The sequence below is a fragment of the Balaenoptera acutorostrata genome, chromosome 20 (genome assembly GCF_949987535.1).
Source record: "Balaenoptera acutorostrata chromosome 20, mBalAcu1.1, whole genome shotgun sequence".
In the NCBI taxonomy this organism is placed as follows: domain Eukaryota; kingdom Metazoa; phylum Chordata; class Mammalia; order Artiodactyla; family Balaenopteridae; genus Balaenoptera; species Balaenoptera acutorostrata.
The window spans coordinates 9,579,962-9,597,062 of record NC_080083.1 but is presented as its reverse complement, the minus strand read 5'-3'; the positions used below and the strand labels follow the sequence as shown (position 1 = coordinate 9,597,062).

The 17,101-nt window shown below is 58.5% G+C and overlaps 4 protein-coding genes across 6 annotated transcripts; all 4 read left to right on the top strand.

Moving 5' to 3' along the window:
* Positions 1–159: 159 nt before the first annotated feature.
* On the top strand, positions 160–3,581 carry LOC130705924 (uncharacterized protein SPEM3-like). Its single transcript, XM_057536199.1, has 3 exons — positions 160–464; positions 1,007–1,064; positions 1,183–3,581. The coding sequence occupies exon 3, from the start codon at positions 1,215–1,217 to the stop codon at positions 3,579–3,581; it is 2,367 nt and encodes a 788-aa protein (XP_057392182.1). The 5' UTR covers positions 160–464; positions 1,007–1,064; positions 1,183–1,214.
* A 2,230-nt stretch (positions 3,582–5,811) lies between these two features.
* On the top strand, positions 5,812–8,698 carry LOC130705853 (transmembrane protein 102-like). The gene is made up of 2 exons (XM_057535389.1): positions 5,812–6,593; positions 6,695–8,698. Exons 1-2 carry the CDS (start codon positions 6,380–6,382, stop codon positions 8,014–8,016), a joined length of 1,536 nt encoding a protein of 511 aa, XP_057391372.1. The 5' UTR covers positions 5,812–6,379; the 3' UTR covers positions 8,017–8,698.
* Positions 8,699–9,182: 484 nt separating this feature from the next.
* Positions 9,183–15,121, top strand: LOC130705854 (fibroblast growth factor 11). 3 transcript variants are annotated; one of them, XM_057535398.1, is made up of 6 exons: positions 9,183–9,438; positions 10,107–10,347; positions 12,001–12,111; positions 12,316–12,419; positions 13,041–13,239; positions 13,507–15,121. In XM_057535398.1, the coding sequence occupies exons 2-6, from the start codon at positions 10,155–10,157 to the stop codon at positions 13,683–13,685; spliced, it is 786 nt and encodes a 261-aa protein (XP_057391381.1). In that variant the 5' UTR covers positions 9,183–9,438; positions 10,107–10,154; the 3' UTR covers positions 13,686–15,121. The 3 variants fall into 3 exon arrangements, with proteins under 3 accessions (XP_057391381.1, XP_057391382.1, XP_057391383.1); XM_057535399.1 differs by having other exon boundaries at positions 9,183–10,347; positions 13,125–13,239; XM_057535400.1 differs by lacking the exon at positions 12,316–12,419 and having other exon boundaries at positions 9,183–10,301.
* A 157-nt stretch (positions 15,122–15,278) lies between these two features.
* LOC130705923 (thialysine N-epsilon-acetyltransferase-like) lies at positions 15,279–17,024 on the top strand. The gene is made up of 4 exons (XM_057536198.1): positions 15,279–15,397; positions 16,392–16,505; positions 16,676–16,727; positions 16,864–17,024. The coding sequence occupies exons 2-4, from the start codon at positions 16,440–16,442 to the stop codon at positions 17,022–17,024; spliced, it is 279 nt and encodes a 92-aa protein (XP_057392181.1). The 5' UTR covers positions 15,279–15,397; positions 16,392–16,439.
* The last annotated feature ends 77 nt before the right edge of the window (positions 17,025–17,101 follow it).

The window sequence follows — 17,101 nt, the reverse complement described above, 5'->3', positions numbered from 1 at the left end:
AGAGGAATAAAGAGTGCAAGAGTCCAGGAAACATTGGTGGTCTGTGGCTTGGAAGCGCCACTCCTTCTGCCAGCCTGGGTCCCTGCCCTTGGCTTCCTGCAATAAGAAGCCAGTGTCCCCTTCTTGGCCCGAGGGTCCCCTTGGTTTAGTGGCCACAGTCCTGCCAGCAAGCCCCTCCTGGTCCGATACCATGCACTAAGTAGATCTGCAGCTGCAGACTCCAAACCACTGGTCTCTGGGCACCTCCTCTGTGTCTCAGCTGTCCCTGTCCCCAAAGAGCCTCATACAAGAAGCTGCTTCCAAACTGGGAGGTTCCACATCTGGGCAGGTCCAGCTCCACGCCCAGTGAAGGGCATGAAGAAGGCTGAGGCTCTGGACTCCAGCCAGGCCTTCCCCAGGGCTCTGAGGCCAAGGTCTTCCTAGTCTCAGGAGCGGCCAAGAGATGGAATGTGTCATTTGAACAAGTGAGTCACAGGGTGGTGAGTGAATGATTGACCGCTCGAGGGGAGGTGGGCCGGCCTCCGGGCCCTGTTTGACTGTCCAGGCTCAGCTTACCTGACCCTGGTTACCAGCGAATGCCACCCTGGCCCCTCCTTTTCCTCCCCCTCCCTCATTGTGACCCCAACCACCTGCCCCATTATGACCCAGTCCTTCTCCCCCTCTGGCTCCCAGTGAGTATGTGGAGGCCAGGGGGCCCAGGCAGTCCTGGGACCCGCGGCCATGGGTGAGCAAACCCACGACCGAGCCCAGCCGTGCTCTGGCACCAACCCCAGGAAATGCCAGGAACTAGGAGACTCAATTCTTCTGATCCTGGGCAGCTTCATCTTGCTCAACGTGGGGATCAATGTGGTGACTCTGGTCAGGGCAGGATCTGGGCAGTGGGGTTGGGGGAGCCCTGGGGTCTTGAAGGGGCTGAGGTGGGAGGGCTGCTGGGGTGTGGCCGGACAAGGGGTGGATTTCAGGGCTCACCCTGCTCCCGGCCTCCCCCCTCCCCTGCTTCCCTCAGCTCTGGAGGCCTCTGAAGCGCTCCTTGCGGACGCTTTTTCACCGTGTTTTCCCCAAAGGTGAGTGGGCGCCAGCGTGGGCTCAGGGGATGTGGGCCTGTCCCCTTTCTTCTATCCCTGCCTCGATTCTCAGCCCCTCAGGAACCCAGGCCCTGTCCCATCTCGCCTTTCCCCGCAGACAAGCAAGCCAGCTGTGTAGGCAGCCATCGCATGTGCATGCGCTGCTCCGTGGATCCCATGAACCTGCGCTCAAGCGTGTCTTCCCGCTTCCGCCATCGCCCAAGCTTCCTGCTCGGGCACCCAAACCACCTTGACTCGTGGATACGAGACACAAAAAATGAGAAGGCTTCTGGGTGCTGCTGGATGCCGCCTCAGTGTGGACGGGCTGGGGCTCCCATGGAGGCTCCACGGGGACTGTGGAAGGAGGGGGTAGTGGGAGCTGGCGAGGCCCCTCCGGTCACAGCCTTAAAGTCCCGAGCCACCTTTTACTCCAGGCAAGAGACATCTTCCAAGCTCCGCAGGATGAGCAAGGTGGACGTGCTTCCACTCCGCCTGCCCCAAGAGAGCAAGACGAAGACCCCAGACTATGACCCAGCCCAGGCCCCAGCCCGGGCCCAGACCCGCCCCCCAGTTCAGCCCCCTGCGCATGCTCCTGCCAAGGCCCAGACCTTCTCCTCAGCCCACCCCCCTGAGCACACCCCCCCCCAGGCCGAGAGCTGCTCCCGAGGCCACGCCCATGAGCACACTTCCGCCCAGGCCCAGGCCTTCTCCCCAGTGGACCCCACTGGGCGCACACCTGCCAAGGCCCAGACCTTCTCCTCTACCCACCCCTCTGAGCAGGCCCCACCTCAGGCCCAGACTTGCTCCACGTTCCACCCCCCCGAGCACACCACCCCCCAGGCCCAGACCCCCTCCCCAGCCCTCACCCCTGAGCACAGCCCTGCCCAGGTCCATGGCCCTGAGCATACCTCAGCCCATACCCCAGCCCAGGCCTCAGCCCAGTCCCTGGGCCACACTTCCGTCTACACCCTGACCCATGTTCATCTGACCTATACCCATGCCAACACTCTGGTCCCTCCCCCACCTTTGGCCCCAGTCCCTCCCCCAACTTCTGCCCCTGCTACTACTCCTGCCCTAGCCCCTACACCAGCCCCTGTCCCGATCTCTGCCACAACCTCTGTCCCAGTGCTGGTCATGGCCCTGACGACCACTCCAGTCCCTTCCACCACCCCTACCCCCATCCTAGCTTCTATTCCCTCTACCTTGTCTGCCTTCAGCCAAGGCCTCTCCTCCGGCCAGGTGGTCTACGATGCCCTCAGGGTAAAGCAGAACGTGGACCATGTGTGTCCCCCTCAGAACTCTGGGTACTCCAGAAAGGACTTGGGTACCGTCTCCAGGCCCCAAGAGGGGCATGGTCTGGTGAGCTCTGGTACAGCTGAGCAAACACTGAAGCAGTGTAGTGGGGACAGTGCCAAGCCCTCCACAGGATCCATACTGGGTTACCTGGAGTTGGGGAATATGGAATGGAAGATCTCAAATGATGCCAAAGACAAATTTGTGCAGTCCAAGACCTTCCCTTACTGCAGCTTCCATCCTTGCAGTTCTGAGAAGAGAAACACGGACCCCCAGGCTCCAGTCTACCCCAAATTCCTGGTGTACTCCAAGGATGCTGCACCTTCTCAACCTTGCTTCCATTCTCCAACCAGTGCCCAGAGCTCACCATGCGCCATGCCTCCACCATGCACTCTTTCTCTGCCTCTTGTTTCTCCCAGATCCTTTGTCCTTCATCAACACAGCAACCACCAGAAGCCCTCCGCCTTAATACAACCCCCCACCTTTCCCCCAACCTCCAAGTCTCCTCCGTCTGCCCTCTCTTCCCAGGGCCCCATCCCTCCCCAGTTATCCACTACGTCCCAAACCCCAAACCAGCCCCAACCCCCTGAACTTCGTGAGAGTCTAGGCCTCAACCAAGGCTCTGTCCTCCAAAGGACCCCAGGCCCTGCAAGAGAGTGTAGGGTTTCCAGAAACCCAGGCCTTACCCCAAATCCAGGCCTCCACAAGAACCCTCTAGGAACTGACTCTGTCCAAGCTTTGGGCCCACATCAGACCCCAAAGCTATTTAGGTCTGAGGCAGTTCCTCGAAAGGAGGATGCAGGGCAGCACATACCATGGACTTCTGTCCCACCCAGTCAGAACTCCTGCTCTCCCAAGGCTCAGTTGACCTACAATGACCTGCAAACCTTCTCAGAGGTACCTGTGCTGATTGAGCTGCAATCATCCTCCCGGCGAGCAGGCAGCCAAGACTGGGTGTACCACCCCATGGATACAGTTCCTCCAGCCTGCCAGAACTATCGCCAGATGTCTACGCCTCCCAAGACCAGCTGGAAGCCCTACTGTCCTGGGTCAGGCACCCGGCTAGGGCATGTGGTCTTCGACGCCCGCCAGAGACAGTTCAGAGCGGGCAGGGACAAATGCGAAGCTCTGTCTCCCAGGCGCCTTCACCGAGAGACATCCAACAACTCACCGGAGACCATCAAGGAGTGGGGATATCAGGGGACAGATATGCATGAGGAATGAAGAGACAAGAGAAGTGTTCTGTGGTTGTGTGAGGACATCCACCCCAGCCCCATCCCACAGGGCCTGATGAGGACTTAAACTATCCCTGCTTTCCCTCCATCGCTGTCTAGCTAAATCCGTTATCCCCAAGGCCCTAGAGCTGCATTGTCAATTACCGTAGCCACTAGCCAAATATGCCTATTAGAATATAAATTAGTTAAAATTAAGGAAAAGTAGTTCTGTTAAAAATTAAGTTAAAAAGTTAAAAATTCTCTTCCTCAGGGAACAGAATTTCCCTGGCGTCCAATTCTGTTCCCTGGTGGTCCAGTTGTTGGGACTTGGCGCTTTCACTGCTGTGGCCGGGGTTCAATCCCTGGTCGGGGAACTCAGACCCTGCAAGCTTCATGGCTTGGCCAAAAAAGAAAAAAATTCTGTTCCTCAGTGTCATGATCTTCTAAGTGCTCAGTAGTCACATGGAGCTAGCGGATATTGTATTGGACGGCACAGATTTAGAATGTTTCCATCATCATGGAAAATGCTATTGGAGAGCAGTGCTTTAGAGTTCAGAGCAATTTTCCTTTCCCTGTCACCCACCCCCAGCATCTTAAAGCTCCCCCAGAGCCCAGGGAACTTAGTTCTTTTTAGGGTGGCTCAGAAGCCACCCTCTGGGGGGGAGGTAAGATGTAGGCATGGACACCCAACGCCTGATTTCCCCAGACTGTGAGAAAGAGCCCAGGCTTCAGTTTTCCTGATCTGGTCTCTTGGGTCACGACCAGAGGTATGGAAACTTGCCTCCCCCGTTCTGGGCTGTGTTTGGGGCTCTTGGTTACTGAGGGAGAAGACCTCTCTTGGTCAGTGACTAGGAAACCTTGTGTTTTAGGCTCCCCAAATTGAGCCTTGGATTCTGACGGTGCCCTCCTTCATAGGCCTCTAACTTTCTCGAGGTGTCTCCACTTAATTTTCTTTTCTTTTTTTTTTTTTTTTAAATCTGATGGAGACTTTTTTTTTTTTTTTTTTAAGGATTTTTTCTTTTTAATTAATTAATTTATTTATTTTTGTCTGTATTGGGTCTTCGGTTCGTGCGAGGGCTTTCTCCAGTTGCGGCAAGCGGGGGCCACTCTTCATCGCGGTGCGGGGACCGCTCTTCATCGCGGTGCGCGGGCCTTTCTCCATCGCGGCCCCTCCCGTTGCGGGGCACAGGCTCCAGACGCGCAGGCTCAGCAATTGTGGCTCACGGGCCCAGCTGCTCCGTGGCATGTGGGATCTTCCCAGACCAGGGCTCGAACCCGTGTCCCCTGCATTAGCAGGCAGATTCTCAACCACTGCGCCACCAGGGAAGCCCTCCACTTAATTTTCTTGCCCATGGACTTAGGCCTAGTTCACTGTGGAGACAGACCCCTGGGAAAAAGGAATGTAAGAATTCCTGGTCCAGCATGCATTGGTCTAATCTGTGAGCGTGTCTCTGGTGTCCTAGCTTTCTGTCCTATTATTCTGGCTCCTAGTTTCAGCCTGGACTTAAGCTGTGTCCATGATAGCACTGGCCGCTGAAAGCAATTTCCTTCCCCTCATAGTTTTTCATTGCCCTGCCCTAGCCCAGCTGGAGTTTCCTCTGGACTTGATTTTCAGTCCTGATAACTCTTCTGTATACACACATAAGCTGCGAGATTGCAAAGTGTTTTCCCTGCCACCACTTGTGTGTCTGAGGTGGGCAACACTAATATGTCCCTTCCCTGAGTCAGATGTCCATCCCTGGGTCACTACAGGCACACTATCGGTGTGTTCTTGTCTAACATTACCACCACCGATTCCAAGGAGATACGTCCCAGCGGGAGAGCCCATTTCCAACACCTCTCTGGCTCAGCTCTGACCTTGGACAAGTCATGTGCACCCTTTCTAGGCTTGCAGTCTCACCTCTAAAATGAAGTTATAATTGCATGCAAGAACCCTTCTAGATTTAAATGACCAGGGCTCCTCTGCTCCCAAGTGAGATGTAGAGTCCCCTATTTCTCCGCATGCCCTAGTGTCTGTCCCTCATTATTGTTTGCTATTCAGATCCATCCTATTAGGCCTCTGTTCTAACCCCAAGGAGTGTTTGTGCAGTTGACCTGGCCTTGTAAAGACACAGAATAGTTTATCTGCATGGAAACTACAGCTTCCATCAGGCACTACTTGAACGGAACCGGAAAGGATGTGGCGGCGTGGCCCCAACGCCCTGGTAGTTTTGAAGACAAACTACAACTCCCAGGATAGCCGCGAGATCTCTGCAGAGCGAAAGGATGGACTGAACTCTGACTGGAGGCCGGGCTGCTCCGGAACCACCCCGACAGCCTCCAGAAAGGGGCGTGGTTATAATTTAGGGGCGTGGCCTTGCAGGCAGCAGGAAGAAGTTACCTGTTGAATCTTCCTATCCATTCTCTTCCCAGCCTTTGTAGCTACCCCTAAGAGGGAAGCCGTAAACCACTAGCCTCTTCTGAAAAAGAGGTAAGGGGACGTAGACAAGGGGCAGCGAAGGAGGCTACTGCATTCCTTAGGAGGGGCCAAACAGCTACTTTCTACCTGCTGAGTCAGGTGAACCGTTCCATGGGGGCGGGGACCAGCATATGAGAAAAGGGCAAGGACGGAGGAGGTGTTTATTTGTTCCCTTTCAAGACTAAATTTAGGGCCCTTCGTCTGCAGACCCATTGGCGCACTGTGCCTTGGGAACCCTCTTGGCCTCTGGAAGAGAAAAGAACGGGGGCCAGTTTTCCGCAGCAAAAGGAACGGCCCCTCTGGGCTTCCTCCCGTCTGTGTATTTCCTAGCCCCAAAACGACAGAGCCATATGGCTTCCGCGGTCTGGGGGAGTGCTCCCTGGTGGGGCCCACCGCCCCCAGCCCCAGCCCGGCCGCTCACGGACATCGACTTCTGCTCTGGGGCGCAGCTGCAAGAACTAACCCAGCTGATCCAGGAGCTGGGTGTGCAGGAGAGCTGGAGTGAAGGTCCCAAGCCAGGACCAGATCTCCTCCAGGCCAAGGACTTTGTTTTCTCTTTGCTTGGTAAGTAACCCTCCCAGCCTTCGGGAACTTGCAGCTCTCAGCTCCGCCTCACCCCGCCCCGGCTCTGGATCACGCCTTTATGATCCCTTCTCTTTCCTTAGGTCTCGTTCACCGCCGGGACCCTCGCTTTCCTCCACAGGCAGAGCTCTTGCTGCTTCGTGGCGGGATTCGCGAGGGCTCCCTGGATCTGGGGCCTGCGCCTCTAGGTCCCTACGCTCGGGGACCTCACTACGACGCCAGCTTCACCCTCCTGGTGCCCGTGCTTTCGCTAGATGGCACTGGGCAGGAGCTGCAACCGGACGTGGGATCCTGTTACGCATGGCTCTTCCTCCCAGAGCAAGTACGCGGAACCTCGGTCCGGGAGGCATGGCAGGATTGCCTAGGACCCCCAGTCCCAGGAGGACGTGATTCGATCCACCCAGCCCAAAGCAAACAAACTCCCAAGGATCCGCAAATCTCCGTGGACCAGCTGCACGGTGACGTCACTGAGCCTGAGGCACACGAGTCTTTGGAAAAATCACCTAGTAATGTTTCAGTGCCAGAATTGCCTCAACAAGACGTAACCGATGTTGACTTTCCTTCACCACTGAAAAAAACGAATGGTGACGTCACCAAAGCAGCCGACGTTAGCCCAGTGCCACAGCCGTCGGAGGCTCGGGAGGCATGGCCCACATTGTGCCCCGCCCAGGTGGCTGCCTGGTTCTTCGCTTCGCTGGCTGCGGTCGCTGAGTCCCTGTTTCCGGTCCCGGGTGCCCCGCGCTTGGTCCACGCAGCCCGCCACGCGGGGGTCACCACCATCCTCCTGGCTACGCCCGGGTCCCCGCGCCGCCTCCTGCTTTTCGACTTGATCCCCGTGGTGTCCGTGGCCGGCTGGCCCCAGGAGGCTCGGAGCCACTCGTGGGCCGGCCCGCTGGCCTCGGAGTCGTCTTCCTTCTACCTGGTGCCCGGCGGCGGCGGCACAGAGCGGCCGGGCGCCTCCGGATGGCAGCTCTGCTTCGCCCGCCAAGAGCTGGCGCTCAAGATGCGCATACCCGTTCCCCTGCTGCAAGCGCACGCGGCGGCCCAGGCGCTGCTGCGCCCGCTGGTGGCCGGGATTAGGGTCGCGGCGCCCTATCTCCTGCGGACGTTGCTCTACTGGGCGTGCGAGCGGCTGCCCGCGCTCTATGTGGCGCGACCCGAGAATGCGGGCGCCTGCTGCCTCGGGCTGCTGGATGAGCTGGGCCGGGTGCTCGAGGCTGGGACGCTGCCCCACTATTTTCTGAGTGGCCAAAAGCTCGGTGCGGGGGACGGCGCCGCTTCGCTGCTTGGGGCGTTGGCCCTGCTTCGCAGGGACCCTGCCCGCGCCCTGCGCGCCGCTGTAGAAGAGGCCAAGGCTGCACGCAAGGGGGGCGGCTTAGCCGGCGTGGGAGGCGGGGCCCATTAAAGACGCTGTTCCTACTAACCTGGAATGTGCTTCTGTTGGCCAGCGGGATGTGGAGGGGACTGCTCTCCCCTCACCTGGGAGACAGGCTGAGCGCCTTGGGCCCGAAGAACCCGTTCTAGAAGGCCTCCTCGCCGGTTCCTCCGCTTCCTCCCACCCTCCTCCCGCCGCATCCCTGGCACAGGTCGTTCCATTCTGGCCTCTCCACTTTCCAAATCTGTGGCCAGCACCCCTCCTGCTCCCGTGCAGCCTCTGGCATCCATCTCCCGCCAGTTCTTATGGTCTTTTCTCTTAGGAGTCAATAGGGATGGGGGTAACATATTTGCTGAAAAAACGTGTAAAGGAGAAAGGTATGGAGACCAGGGACTGACCAATTTGTCTCACACAAAAGCAGAGATATTAAGGAGGCCGGATTTCACCCCAGGCTAGACCTCACCACCACCGCTATCTCTTCAGTTATTCCCCCCACCTTCCTCATCCAGTTCTGTCCTCCATCCCGGGCAGTAGGGTCCCTTTCTCCATTCTCGGGGCATCTGCCATTCCATCTATCTAAGCCCAACCTCTCCCCCAATCCAGAGTTCCATTCAGTGGAGTCGCCTCCTTGTCCCTCCTCCTCTGAACCCCGAGACATGCGAGACATGCGGCCTTGTCTCGGCTCCACCTGTCTCTAAGACCGTCCCCACTCCCTGCCTCCAAGGGACCCCAGGGTTCCTCCCGCTCAGCTTCACCCCCCCCCCACCTCTTTCCCGGAGTCTCCACCCCCTGCCCCGCCCCCGGGCCGGCTCTCGGAGGAGGGGAGAGCTGCTGTCGCCGCCGCCGCCTCAGCTTCCCACAGCCGCTCCCGCTGCCGCCGCTGCCGCCGCTGCCGCCGCTCCGCTTGGTCCAGCCGCCAGGCCCAGTGCTCACTTCGCCAGACCAGGGCGCTCTGCGGAGACACCCTCACTCCTTCCTGGGGTCCGGGACGCCTAGCCGGGCGTGGGGGGAAGCTCCGCTTGCGGGGTACAGGGAGGGAGGAGCCTGGAACCAGAGCCAGCGCCAGCCGTCCCCGGATCGACAAGACAGGACAGGTTGAGGGGCGTCGGGGAAGGAAGAGGGGGTGCTATAGGCAGTCCCGGGGAGGACAAGGAAGCCCTGACGCAGAAAGCTCTGATGCGCTCTGCCTTATAGCGGGTCTGTTCACAGTTGGGGACCCGTGACAACGTGGGTGCACTCCTCTCTCGGGGGGCTGGTTGGATTGGAGGGCGTGGGATCTAAACAGCACCAGCTGTCCCCGAGGAAATTAGGGGCTGCCAGAAAAAAACAAAAAAGCCAAAAACCTATGCTCCTTATTCCGAGGTGACAGAGGGCCCTCCAGACAACCACCTGGTGTAACCACTAGGAAGGGCGGATTTGGAGGTGACTTCAAAAGGAGTGGAGGGTAACAAGGTGAGGAAAGGGGCTCAGCAGCTGGAACCCTGTGCCACTAGAAATGGGGGTGACTTGGTAAAGACCGGTATCGTCCAGAGACAGGGTCTGGGAACCTCTTCTTGCTGATTGGCGACAGTCTGGATATTTCAAGGCATAGTTTTTGGGGGATTTCAGTGAAAAAAAGTGGGGGATTCTTCACTTAGAGGGTGGCAAAGGAAAAGACACCAAGGTTGGGTTCTTCCTAGACACTGGCAGCACCCCAGCAGGGGTGGGGTGAGCTAATATCCCCAAAGCTAAGGACCCACACCCTTAAAATTACAAGAGTGGCTTTGGCAGGAGTGCAGGGCCCGGAAATAGGGTGGAAAGGTGCCTGGGGATATTGGAACCACATCCTGGAAAATGTGAGGGTCTTGGCTTTGGGATAGTGTTAGTGGGGGACAGGGACACTGGAGATCAGAGAAGGGGGAGTTTTCTGTGGGGGGCAAAGGTCGAGGGTGGGGTCAACTGAGAGGTACATAGGCTGCTGGGTCTGGCGAAGCCAGCACGAGGCCCAAGGGTGGGAGCTGGTGCCTGGGGTGGGGGTCGTCTAGGGCTTATCCTCAGGTCCCGTGGGTGAGGCGGCGAGTCGGACCGGAGAGGCAAGACCATGTCCTGGTGAGCTAGCGGGCTTCTCTGGGGGGGCCCAGCGCGCTCCGGGAGCCTGCCGGTTTTGGGGTGTCTCCTCCCGGGGCGCCATGGCGGCACCGGCCAGCAGCCTGATCCGGCAGAAGCGGGAGGTCCGCGAGCCCGGGGGCAGCCGGCCCGTGTCAGCGCAGCGGCGCGTGTGTCCCCGCGGCACCAAGTCCCTTTGCCAGAAGCAGCTCCTCATCCTGCTGTCCAAGGTGCGACTGTGCGGGGGGCGGCCCGCGCGGCCGGACCGCTGCCCGGGTGAGTGGCTGGGGCGGGGTCTCCGGGCCGGGGGTCTCTCTGCCTGGGAGGTTGAGGCCAGGGACTCGGAAGCGCGGGGCCCGACTGACGGCGGCTCCCCGAAAGTGAAAGGGGGTGCGCCTGGACCACAAACCCTCGGCCAGACGATGCCTCAGTTTCCCTTCTCTCTCGCCCATAACCCCGAGTCTCCTTGCTTTCGAGGGCAAGGGGAAGGCTTGAGGGGCTAAGCCTGGTGCCCCGAAGCCTGGCAGCTCCCGCTCGCCCCCCGTCCCAACACACGAGTCCCCACCCCCACCGTCCTCTGCCTACGTGCGGTCTCTCGCGATTCTTTCAATGCCGAGCGGAGGGGCCTGGGGGTTCCGGACGCCTGGGTCACCCCGAGGGTTTCTGCGGCTCCGGCAGCCCCGCCCCCGCCCCGCTTCTCCCGCTCCTCCGAGCCTTGGCTCCGTTCCTCCTCGCCGAGCTTGCCTGGCTCGGTACCAATCTCCCCAGCTCTCCCCGGGGTGTCCTTGCAGCTACCTCGCCAGTCCGCCCCTCTGTGGGCCTTCCTCCCGTGACCTGCACTTCAAGAAGGGAGCTGGGCACTCCCCCATGACCGCCTACGCGACTCCGAAATCGGGTCCCACGGGCTCAGGGGACCCTCTGCCGCGAGCAACTCAGACAACACTACACGGCTGGATACCCGCACGGAGACTGGGGGTCGTACCATCTACGAGGGGGTACCGGGAACTCGGCCGCAAGCGCCGGGGGAGGAGAGTTGTGAGGGTTAGCGTGTGGTCCCCGTCCAGGTGCGACAGGCGGGAAGTCCCTCTGGCCTCGCTCCCGCCCGCTCCCAGCTCCCCTAGGGGGAGACCCCCCCGCCCCCCGCTGGCGTCCTCCTCCCCCCGCCGCCGGCCCTCCGCAGTGGTACGGTCCGCAGCCCACCCTTTGAGTGGGACCCAGCCCCCACGTGAGTCAGCCTGCCTCACCAGCTCCCTGGCCCCCTCCCCCATTTCCTTGGTTTGCTACCGAATATCCCCCATCCCAGGCGGGTTACCTGGCTGAAGGGGAGAGGCTGAGCCTCAGGGAGGGCTGGGCCCCCGCGAGCCAGCAGACTGACAGACAGACAGACAGGTGGGTCAGTGTCAGACAGGCCGGCGCTGGGCCAAGGCGAGGCCCGCGAGAAGCGAGCGGCAGCCGCAGCAGCAGGTGCTGAGTCAGCGTCAGGCCCAGTCCCACCCCCACTCCTGAGGGGGCGCCCCTACCCTGGGGTCACCTTACTGCCCCCGCCATTCGCAAACACACTGCCGCTTCAGCAGCTCTGCCTGTCTCCCTTTGTCCTCTGCCTTTCCATGTATCTCTCCCCTTCCTCTACCTTCTTCTCCCCTCCCCCCATTCTGGTTGAGCTGTAGAGTAGGAATTAAGCCTTTAAATAAATTTCAGTCAAGTAAACTGAAAGCTGGTTAGAGGAAGCAGAAGGGACCCACACCCCAGCTTCCTCTGGAGTCAAAGAGAGGTGGGAGAGACCTTGCTTAGAGGGTCAGGGAGCTGGGGCCCTGGGACCCTCTTCCTTCCCTCCATCCTCCTTTCTTTCTCTCCTCTGATCCCGCCAAGTGTAGCAATGTTTCTGGGAACAGAGGTGTCATGTTCCAAGATGAATGTCTCTTTCTCCAGAGCCTCAGCTCAAAGGCATCGTCACCAAACTGTTCTGCTGCCAGGGTTTCTACCTCCAGGCGAAGCCCGACGGGAGTATCCAGGGCACCCCAGAGGACACCAGCTCTTTCAGTGAGAGGGGAAGCCAGCTGCTGGGTGGGAAGGGGGAGAGCAGGCATAGGAGATGACAATCCTATTGTGGCTTCAGGTTCTGTTGTTTTCAGTCTGGCTCTTTGACCCCGCAAAGGAAGAAGTAGAACTGGGACCAGAATTGAGGGGGGGCTCAGATGGGGATTGGAGGCTTGGGGTACTGATACCTCTTCTCTCCACCCCCAGCCCACTTCAAACTGATCCCTGTGGGGCTCCGTGTAGTCACCATCCAGAGTGCCAAGCTGGGTCACTACATGGCCATGAACGCTGAGGGGCTGCTCTACAGCTCGGTGAGACAAGGGGGCAGAGTGGCCTGGAGTCAGGGGACTCCCCTAGCTACAGCCTTCCCAATTGCAGATATTTTGCAGCTCAGGGCTTCCTCTCCCTCCAGCTCTTGCCGACACCCTGTCCTCACTGCCCGCTCCCAAGCACCTCCTCTAGGGTCCCTCCAATCCCTTCTCCTCCAATAGCCTCCTAAACACCCCCAGGCTCTTTGAATGTCCAACTCTTTCAACCTTTTAGGACCCCTGTGTCTTCTCCAACCTCCTCTAGACCTCATTATTACTCACTTCCCCAGAGTCATTCAGGATACTGGGGAAGGATTCAGGAACTCCTCCAAGCAGAAATTCCCTCCAGGTCCCCTGGATGGTGAGAGGTTGGGAGTAGAGCAGAGAGAAGTTATCTTCTTATTCCAGGCCCCCAGAAGTCTAGTTCCTGGCCCTCGGGGGCCACCAGACTCTTCCTCATCCTCCCTTTCTCCCAGTTCCTGCGTGGGCTCAGAAGTTGGCTCTCCCAGGCTCAAACGTATGGATTATATCCTGCCTTGTTCTTCCCAGGGCTCCCTTCTGTTCAGTGATGTGTCTTTTTGTCTTTCTGTCTGTGTGTGCCTTTCTGGGTCTTTGTCTCCTCAGCCACATTTCACAGCTGAGTGTCGCTTTAAGGAGTGCGTCTCTGAGAATTACTATGTCCTGTACGCCTCTGCTCTCTATCGCCAGCGTCGTTCTGGCCGGTCCTGGTACCTGGGCCTGGACAAGGAGGGCCGAGTCATGAAGGGAAATCGAGTCAAGAAGACCAAGGCAGCCGCCCACTTTGTGCCCAAGCTCCTGGAGGGTGAGTATGGACCCCCAGGGAAGAGGTGGACCACATGGGACGGTATTGACCTTGACATGGACATTTAGTGACACACAGCTAAGGGGCTGTAAGTGTTTTAAGAGGACACATGCTATGACAGGTCAAGCCAGGAAGGCTCTGGCCTTTGGAGGTTTGGGAAGCTCTCCTTCTGTGGGTTCCCAGAGGAGGATTGTAGGGGAAGGGAGCCCTTTCAGAGCTCTCTTGGTGCCTAACTCTCCTTCCTGCTCCTCTCTCTCCCCTTCACAGTGGCTGTGTACCGGGAGCCTTCTCTCCACAGTGTCCCTGAGACCTCCCCTTCCAGGCCCCCTGCCCCCTGCCATGCAGTCCCCGGACTGGAGGCTCCCTGCCCTCGCCACCACCACAGCCTGTCTCCCAGCCCTGCTTCTGGCCCTGCTCTCACCCCTGCTGCCACGCTCATGCCCTGAGCAGCCAGGTCCCACCAGGTGCTCTACCCAGAGGGAGCCTAGGGGCCGGCCGTGACTTCCGGGGCTGCTGAGACCCTCAGATCCTTGGGCCCGGGAAAGGGGTCAGAGAGGGGGATGTCTGAAAATGGTCCTGGCTGATCACTTCTTTCCTTCCACACTCACACCCTCCAAAGCCTTTTCCCGAGATGGCGCGGGGGGTTCCAAAACTGACAAAACCAGGGCATAAATCTTCTGCACCCCGGGCTCAGCCAGTTCCTGGAGCCCTTTGCCCTTTTCATGGCCACCAAGCCATAGATTTATAGGTCCACTGGAGCTCAGGATTAGTTTCCTTCTTTCCCTACTCCACCTTTTGCCTTGTTCCAGACAGGTTCTGGAACACCAGGCACCCCAGCCAGGGCCATTTCTGCACTCAGGGTCTGTGCTGGAACACAGGCATGCTGCCAGGCTCTGTCCTGGATCCATCAGGCTTCTGTCCTTCACCCAGATGGACCCCTGGTTTCCAAGTGGAGAGAGGCTGGATTTGGGCCCTGTCCAGCTGTTGGTCTTGGCCTGAATTGAGCCAGTCTCAGATCACCACAGGTTTAACTTTCTTACCCCAGAGACGCCCAATTCTAGAGCGTGATGTTCTAGACACGTACGGAGCCATACTTCCTTCTGAATCTCAGCTCTAGGACATAGACCACGACTCTCAGCCCTTCCCTCTAGGATGGAACTAGAGCCTATATAGCCATGTTATTGCTCTAGAGTAAGAGTTCTAGACCCACGCTCCCACCTTCTCTAGTGATACCTGTTAAGCAGGAGCTCTGGAAAGGACACAGCTATGATTCACAAAGAACTAAGTTCTGGATGGATCAAGAACCACTTCTTGTTTTCCCTAGACAATTTTCCAAAAATCTTATTCTTCCTATAGAATGCTAACCTTATTTTTTACATGCAGTTTCTAGCTCCTGCAACTCAGCTGGGGTCCTGCCAGGGAACAGAGGCTGAGGAAGGGCAGAGGAATTTTGGAAGGAATCCCTGGCTCATAGAAGGGCAGCTAGGATGGGGAAGGGGCCAGAACTATGGCATGACTGGACCTGTGCCTGGGTTGGGGGGACATGAACACTTAGCTACCTCAGCAGGAATTCCTTCCAGGTCCCCCTTAAAGCTGAGGTCTTTAGGGTAATGGGTCTAGAATAAAAAAGACAAATGGGACATAGCTTTGACCCCCCCCAAATGAGGAGACCCCAATTCAGCAATAAGTCCCACCCTTCTCCCCTACGGGTCAGGCTAAGGAGGGTGAGGGCCTCTTGGTCTCTAGACCTCATACACCCCTCCAGCTTCTAACTGAACAGAACTTGCTTTACCTCAGCTGGATGTCAGGTACCCAAAAAGGCTCTGCTCCCAGGGGACCGGTCTCCACTCCATGCTTTCTCAATTAAAGACGATTTATACAATTGAAGTGTTATCTGCCATCTGTGGGTAGCAGGCTTTGGCCGTTGCTCGGGGAGGGATCAAGTCCCAGGGGCGGGGCGGGGCGGGGCGGGTGGGCTGGGCTGCCCCCCAATAACAGGTGCACATTCCTGGGCGCCTCGTCCCTTCCCCTGCGCTGGCTGTCCTGGCGGCTCACCCAAGCGGACTCACTGAGCGACGCGGGCGGGCTATGACACCAGGGGCGCTGCTGCTGCTGCTGCTGCTGCTGCTGGGGGCGTTGGGGGCGCCGTTCGCCCCGGGTAAGTCTGGGCCTCAAAGGGGTAAGGTAAACATGAGATCTAGAAACAGTCATGCCCGGATCCCCAAGCAGCATCCTCCGTAAGGCCTAGAGCTGAGACATGGAATCCCAAATACTAGCTGGGTGACTGTGGGCAAGTCACCCCACCTGTGTTCTTTAGTGTCCTTGTCTGCAAAATGTGAAAAAATACCTACTTTCCGGAGCTACTGTGAATGAGGATGAATCGAGATGATACAGGCACGGTGCCTGGTATCTACTCTGAGCTCCTCCCTCAGTATTTTCCCAGGCCTCTGAGGCTTGCTGCATAGGGAGGTGCTGTCTCTGAGTGTGATTCAGTGGATACTAAGAGTCCTGGTCCCTTCTCCCCATTATCTTCTCTTAGCCGTCTACTACAAGGCCTAACCATTTACCAGTAGAAATTCATCACCCTCTCCCTGACCCATCTTAAAATACAAATGCCCCCAAGAGAAGTAACACTTTGAGCCAGTAGGCAAGAGCTGGAGGTCTTGGGGCTCACCCCGAGTCTGGATGGGCTGGAATGGGTGAGTTGGGGTGAAGGGTAGAGCAGGTAATCACTGCACACTTCAGTTAAAGAAGGAGGTATCTTTCGAGCCGTGGGGTTTCTCCAACGGAGGCTGGAACACCCAGATAACAACAACGAGGAAGCCTCGGCAGTCCAGCCTTGACCCCTGCGGGGAGTGCGGTCAAGATACCCGGCCATAGGGGCAGAGCTGGCGGGTGGGCGGGGACATGCCTGCTCTGCAAGCTGATTGGCTGGCAGGTGCGCGCTGGCGGGGCCCGAAATTAGGGGCTACCAGGCCGTGAGGACCGCTAGTCCCACCGCTCTCTCGGCCCCGCGGCAGCCGGAATCGGGCTTCTGCTTCCCAGCCCGCGGCGCCCCCACCACCTCGCTCCCCACCACTCCCCCGGCTTTCCGGGATCCGAATTTGGAGGCCCCTTAAAGGGTCCCCGTTGCTCTTCGCCCGGTCCTGCAGAACGGAAGTGGGGATCCTGGACTTCGGTCCCAGACGGTGGAGATCGGGATGGCTTCCGTGCTGATCCGAGAAGCCAAGGAGGGAGACTGTGGAAATATCCTGAGGCTGATTCGGGTGAGGGCTGCAGGCCGGAAACCGGGGTCCCAGAGGGGGTCAGAGCGGCGCTGCTGGAGTGGGGGCGGGAAGGAGGAGGTGGGAGCAGAGGGAGGAGCGCGCCCAGGGCTCCTGCTCTGGGAGCAGCGAGGCCCTCCTGCCTTAATCTAGCCTCTGTCCGCACGCTGTAGGAACTCGCTGAGTACGAGAAACTCTCAGACCAGGTGAAGATCAGTGAAGAAGGTACGGGCCCAACACCTGAGTCCTGACGGAGGCTGGGGTGGAAGTGACGGATGGGTTCCCCAGGCAGTAACTCCAGACTGGGCACACACCCAGGCCTTCTGTCTCTATCTCTTTGTCACAACTCCGATCTCTGCAGCCCTGAGAGCAGATGGCTTTGGAGAGAATCCTTTCTATCACTGTTTGGTAGCAGAGATTCTTCCTGTCCCCGGGGAGCCACAGGGTAAGAGCACCCCTATCTCAGAGGTGCCCTCTCCAGTCAGCCTCAAAGGTCTCTCCCCCAGGTGCCCAGCGGCCTGACCCTTCTTTTTTTCTCTCTCAGGGCCCTGTGCGGTGGGCTATGGGCTATACTACTTCATCTACAGCACATGGAAGGG

What these genes read in the sequence shown, in the direction of transcription:
- LOC130705854 (XM_057535398.1), top strand. Translation starts at nt 10,155, where the DNA reads ATGGCGGCACCGGCCAGCAGCCTGATCCGGCAGAAGCGGGAGGTCCGC. An exon ending in AGAGGACACCAGCTCTTTCA is followed by an intron (nt 12,112 to 12,315) that starts GTGAGAGGGGAA and finishes CTCCACCCCCAG; the next exon opens with CCCACTTCAAACTGATCCCT. An exon ending in AGGGGCTGCTCTACAGCTCG is followed by an intron (nt 12,420 to 13,040) that starts GTGAGACAAGGG and finishes TTGTCTCCTCAG; the next exon opens with CCACATTTCACAGCTGAGTG.
- LOC130705924 (XM_057536199.1), top strand. Translation starts at nt 1,215, where the DNA reads ATGTGCATGCGCTGCTCCGTGGATCCCATGAACCTGCGCTCAAGCGTG.
- LOC130705923 (XM_057536198.1), top strand. Translation starts at nt 16,440, where the DNA reads ATGGCTTCCGTGCTGATCCGAGAAGCCAAGGAGGGAGACTGTGGAAAT. An exon ending in ATATCCTGAGGCTGATTCGG is followed by an intron (nt 16,506 to 16,675) that starts GTGAGGGCTGCA and finishes CGCACGCTGTAG; the next exon opens with GAACTCGCTGAGTACGAGAA. An exon ending in GGTGAAGATCAGTGAAGAAG is followed by an intron (nt 16,728 to 16,863) that starts GTACGGGCCCAA and finishes CGATCTCTGCAG; the next exon opens with CCCTGAGAGCAGATGGCTTT.
- LOC130705853 (XM_057535389.1), top strand. Translation starts at nt 6,380, where the DNA reads ATGGCTTCCGCGGTCTGGGGGAGTGCTCCCTGGTGGGGCCCACCGCCC. An exon ending in CTTTGTTTTCTCTTTGCTTG is followed by an intron (nt 6,594 to 6,694) that starts GTAAGTAACCCT and finishes CTCTTTCCTTAG; the next exon opens with GTCTCGTTCACCGCCGGGAC.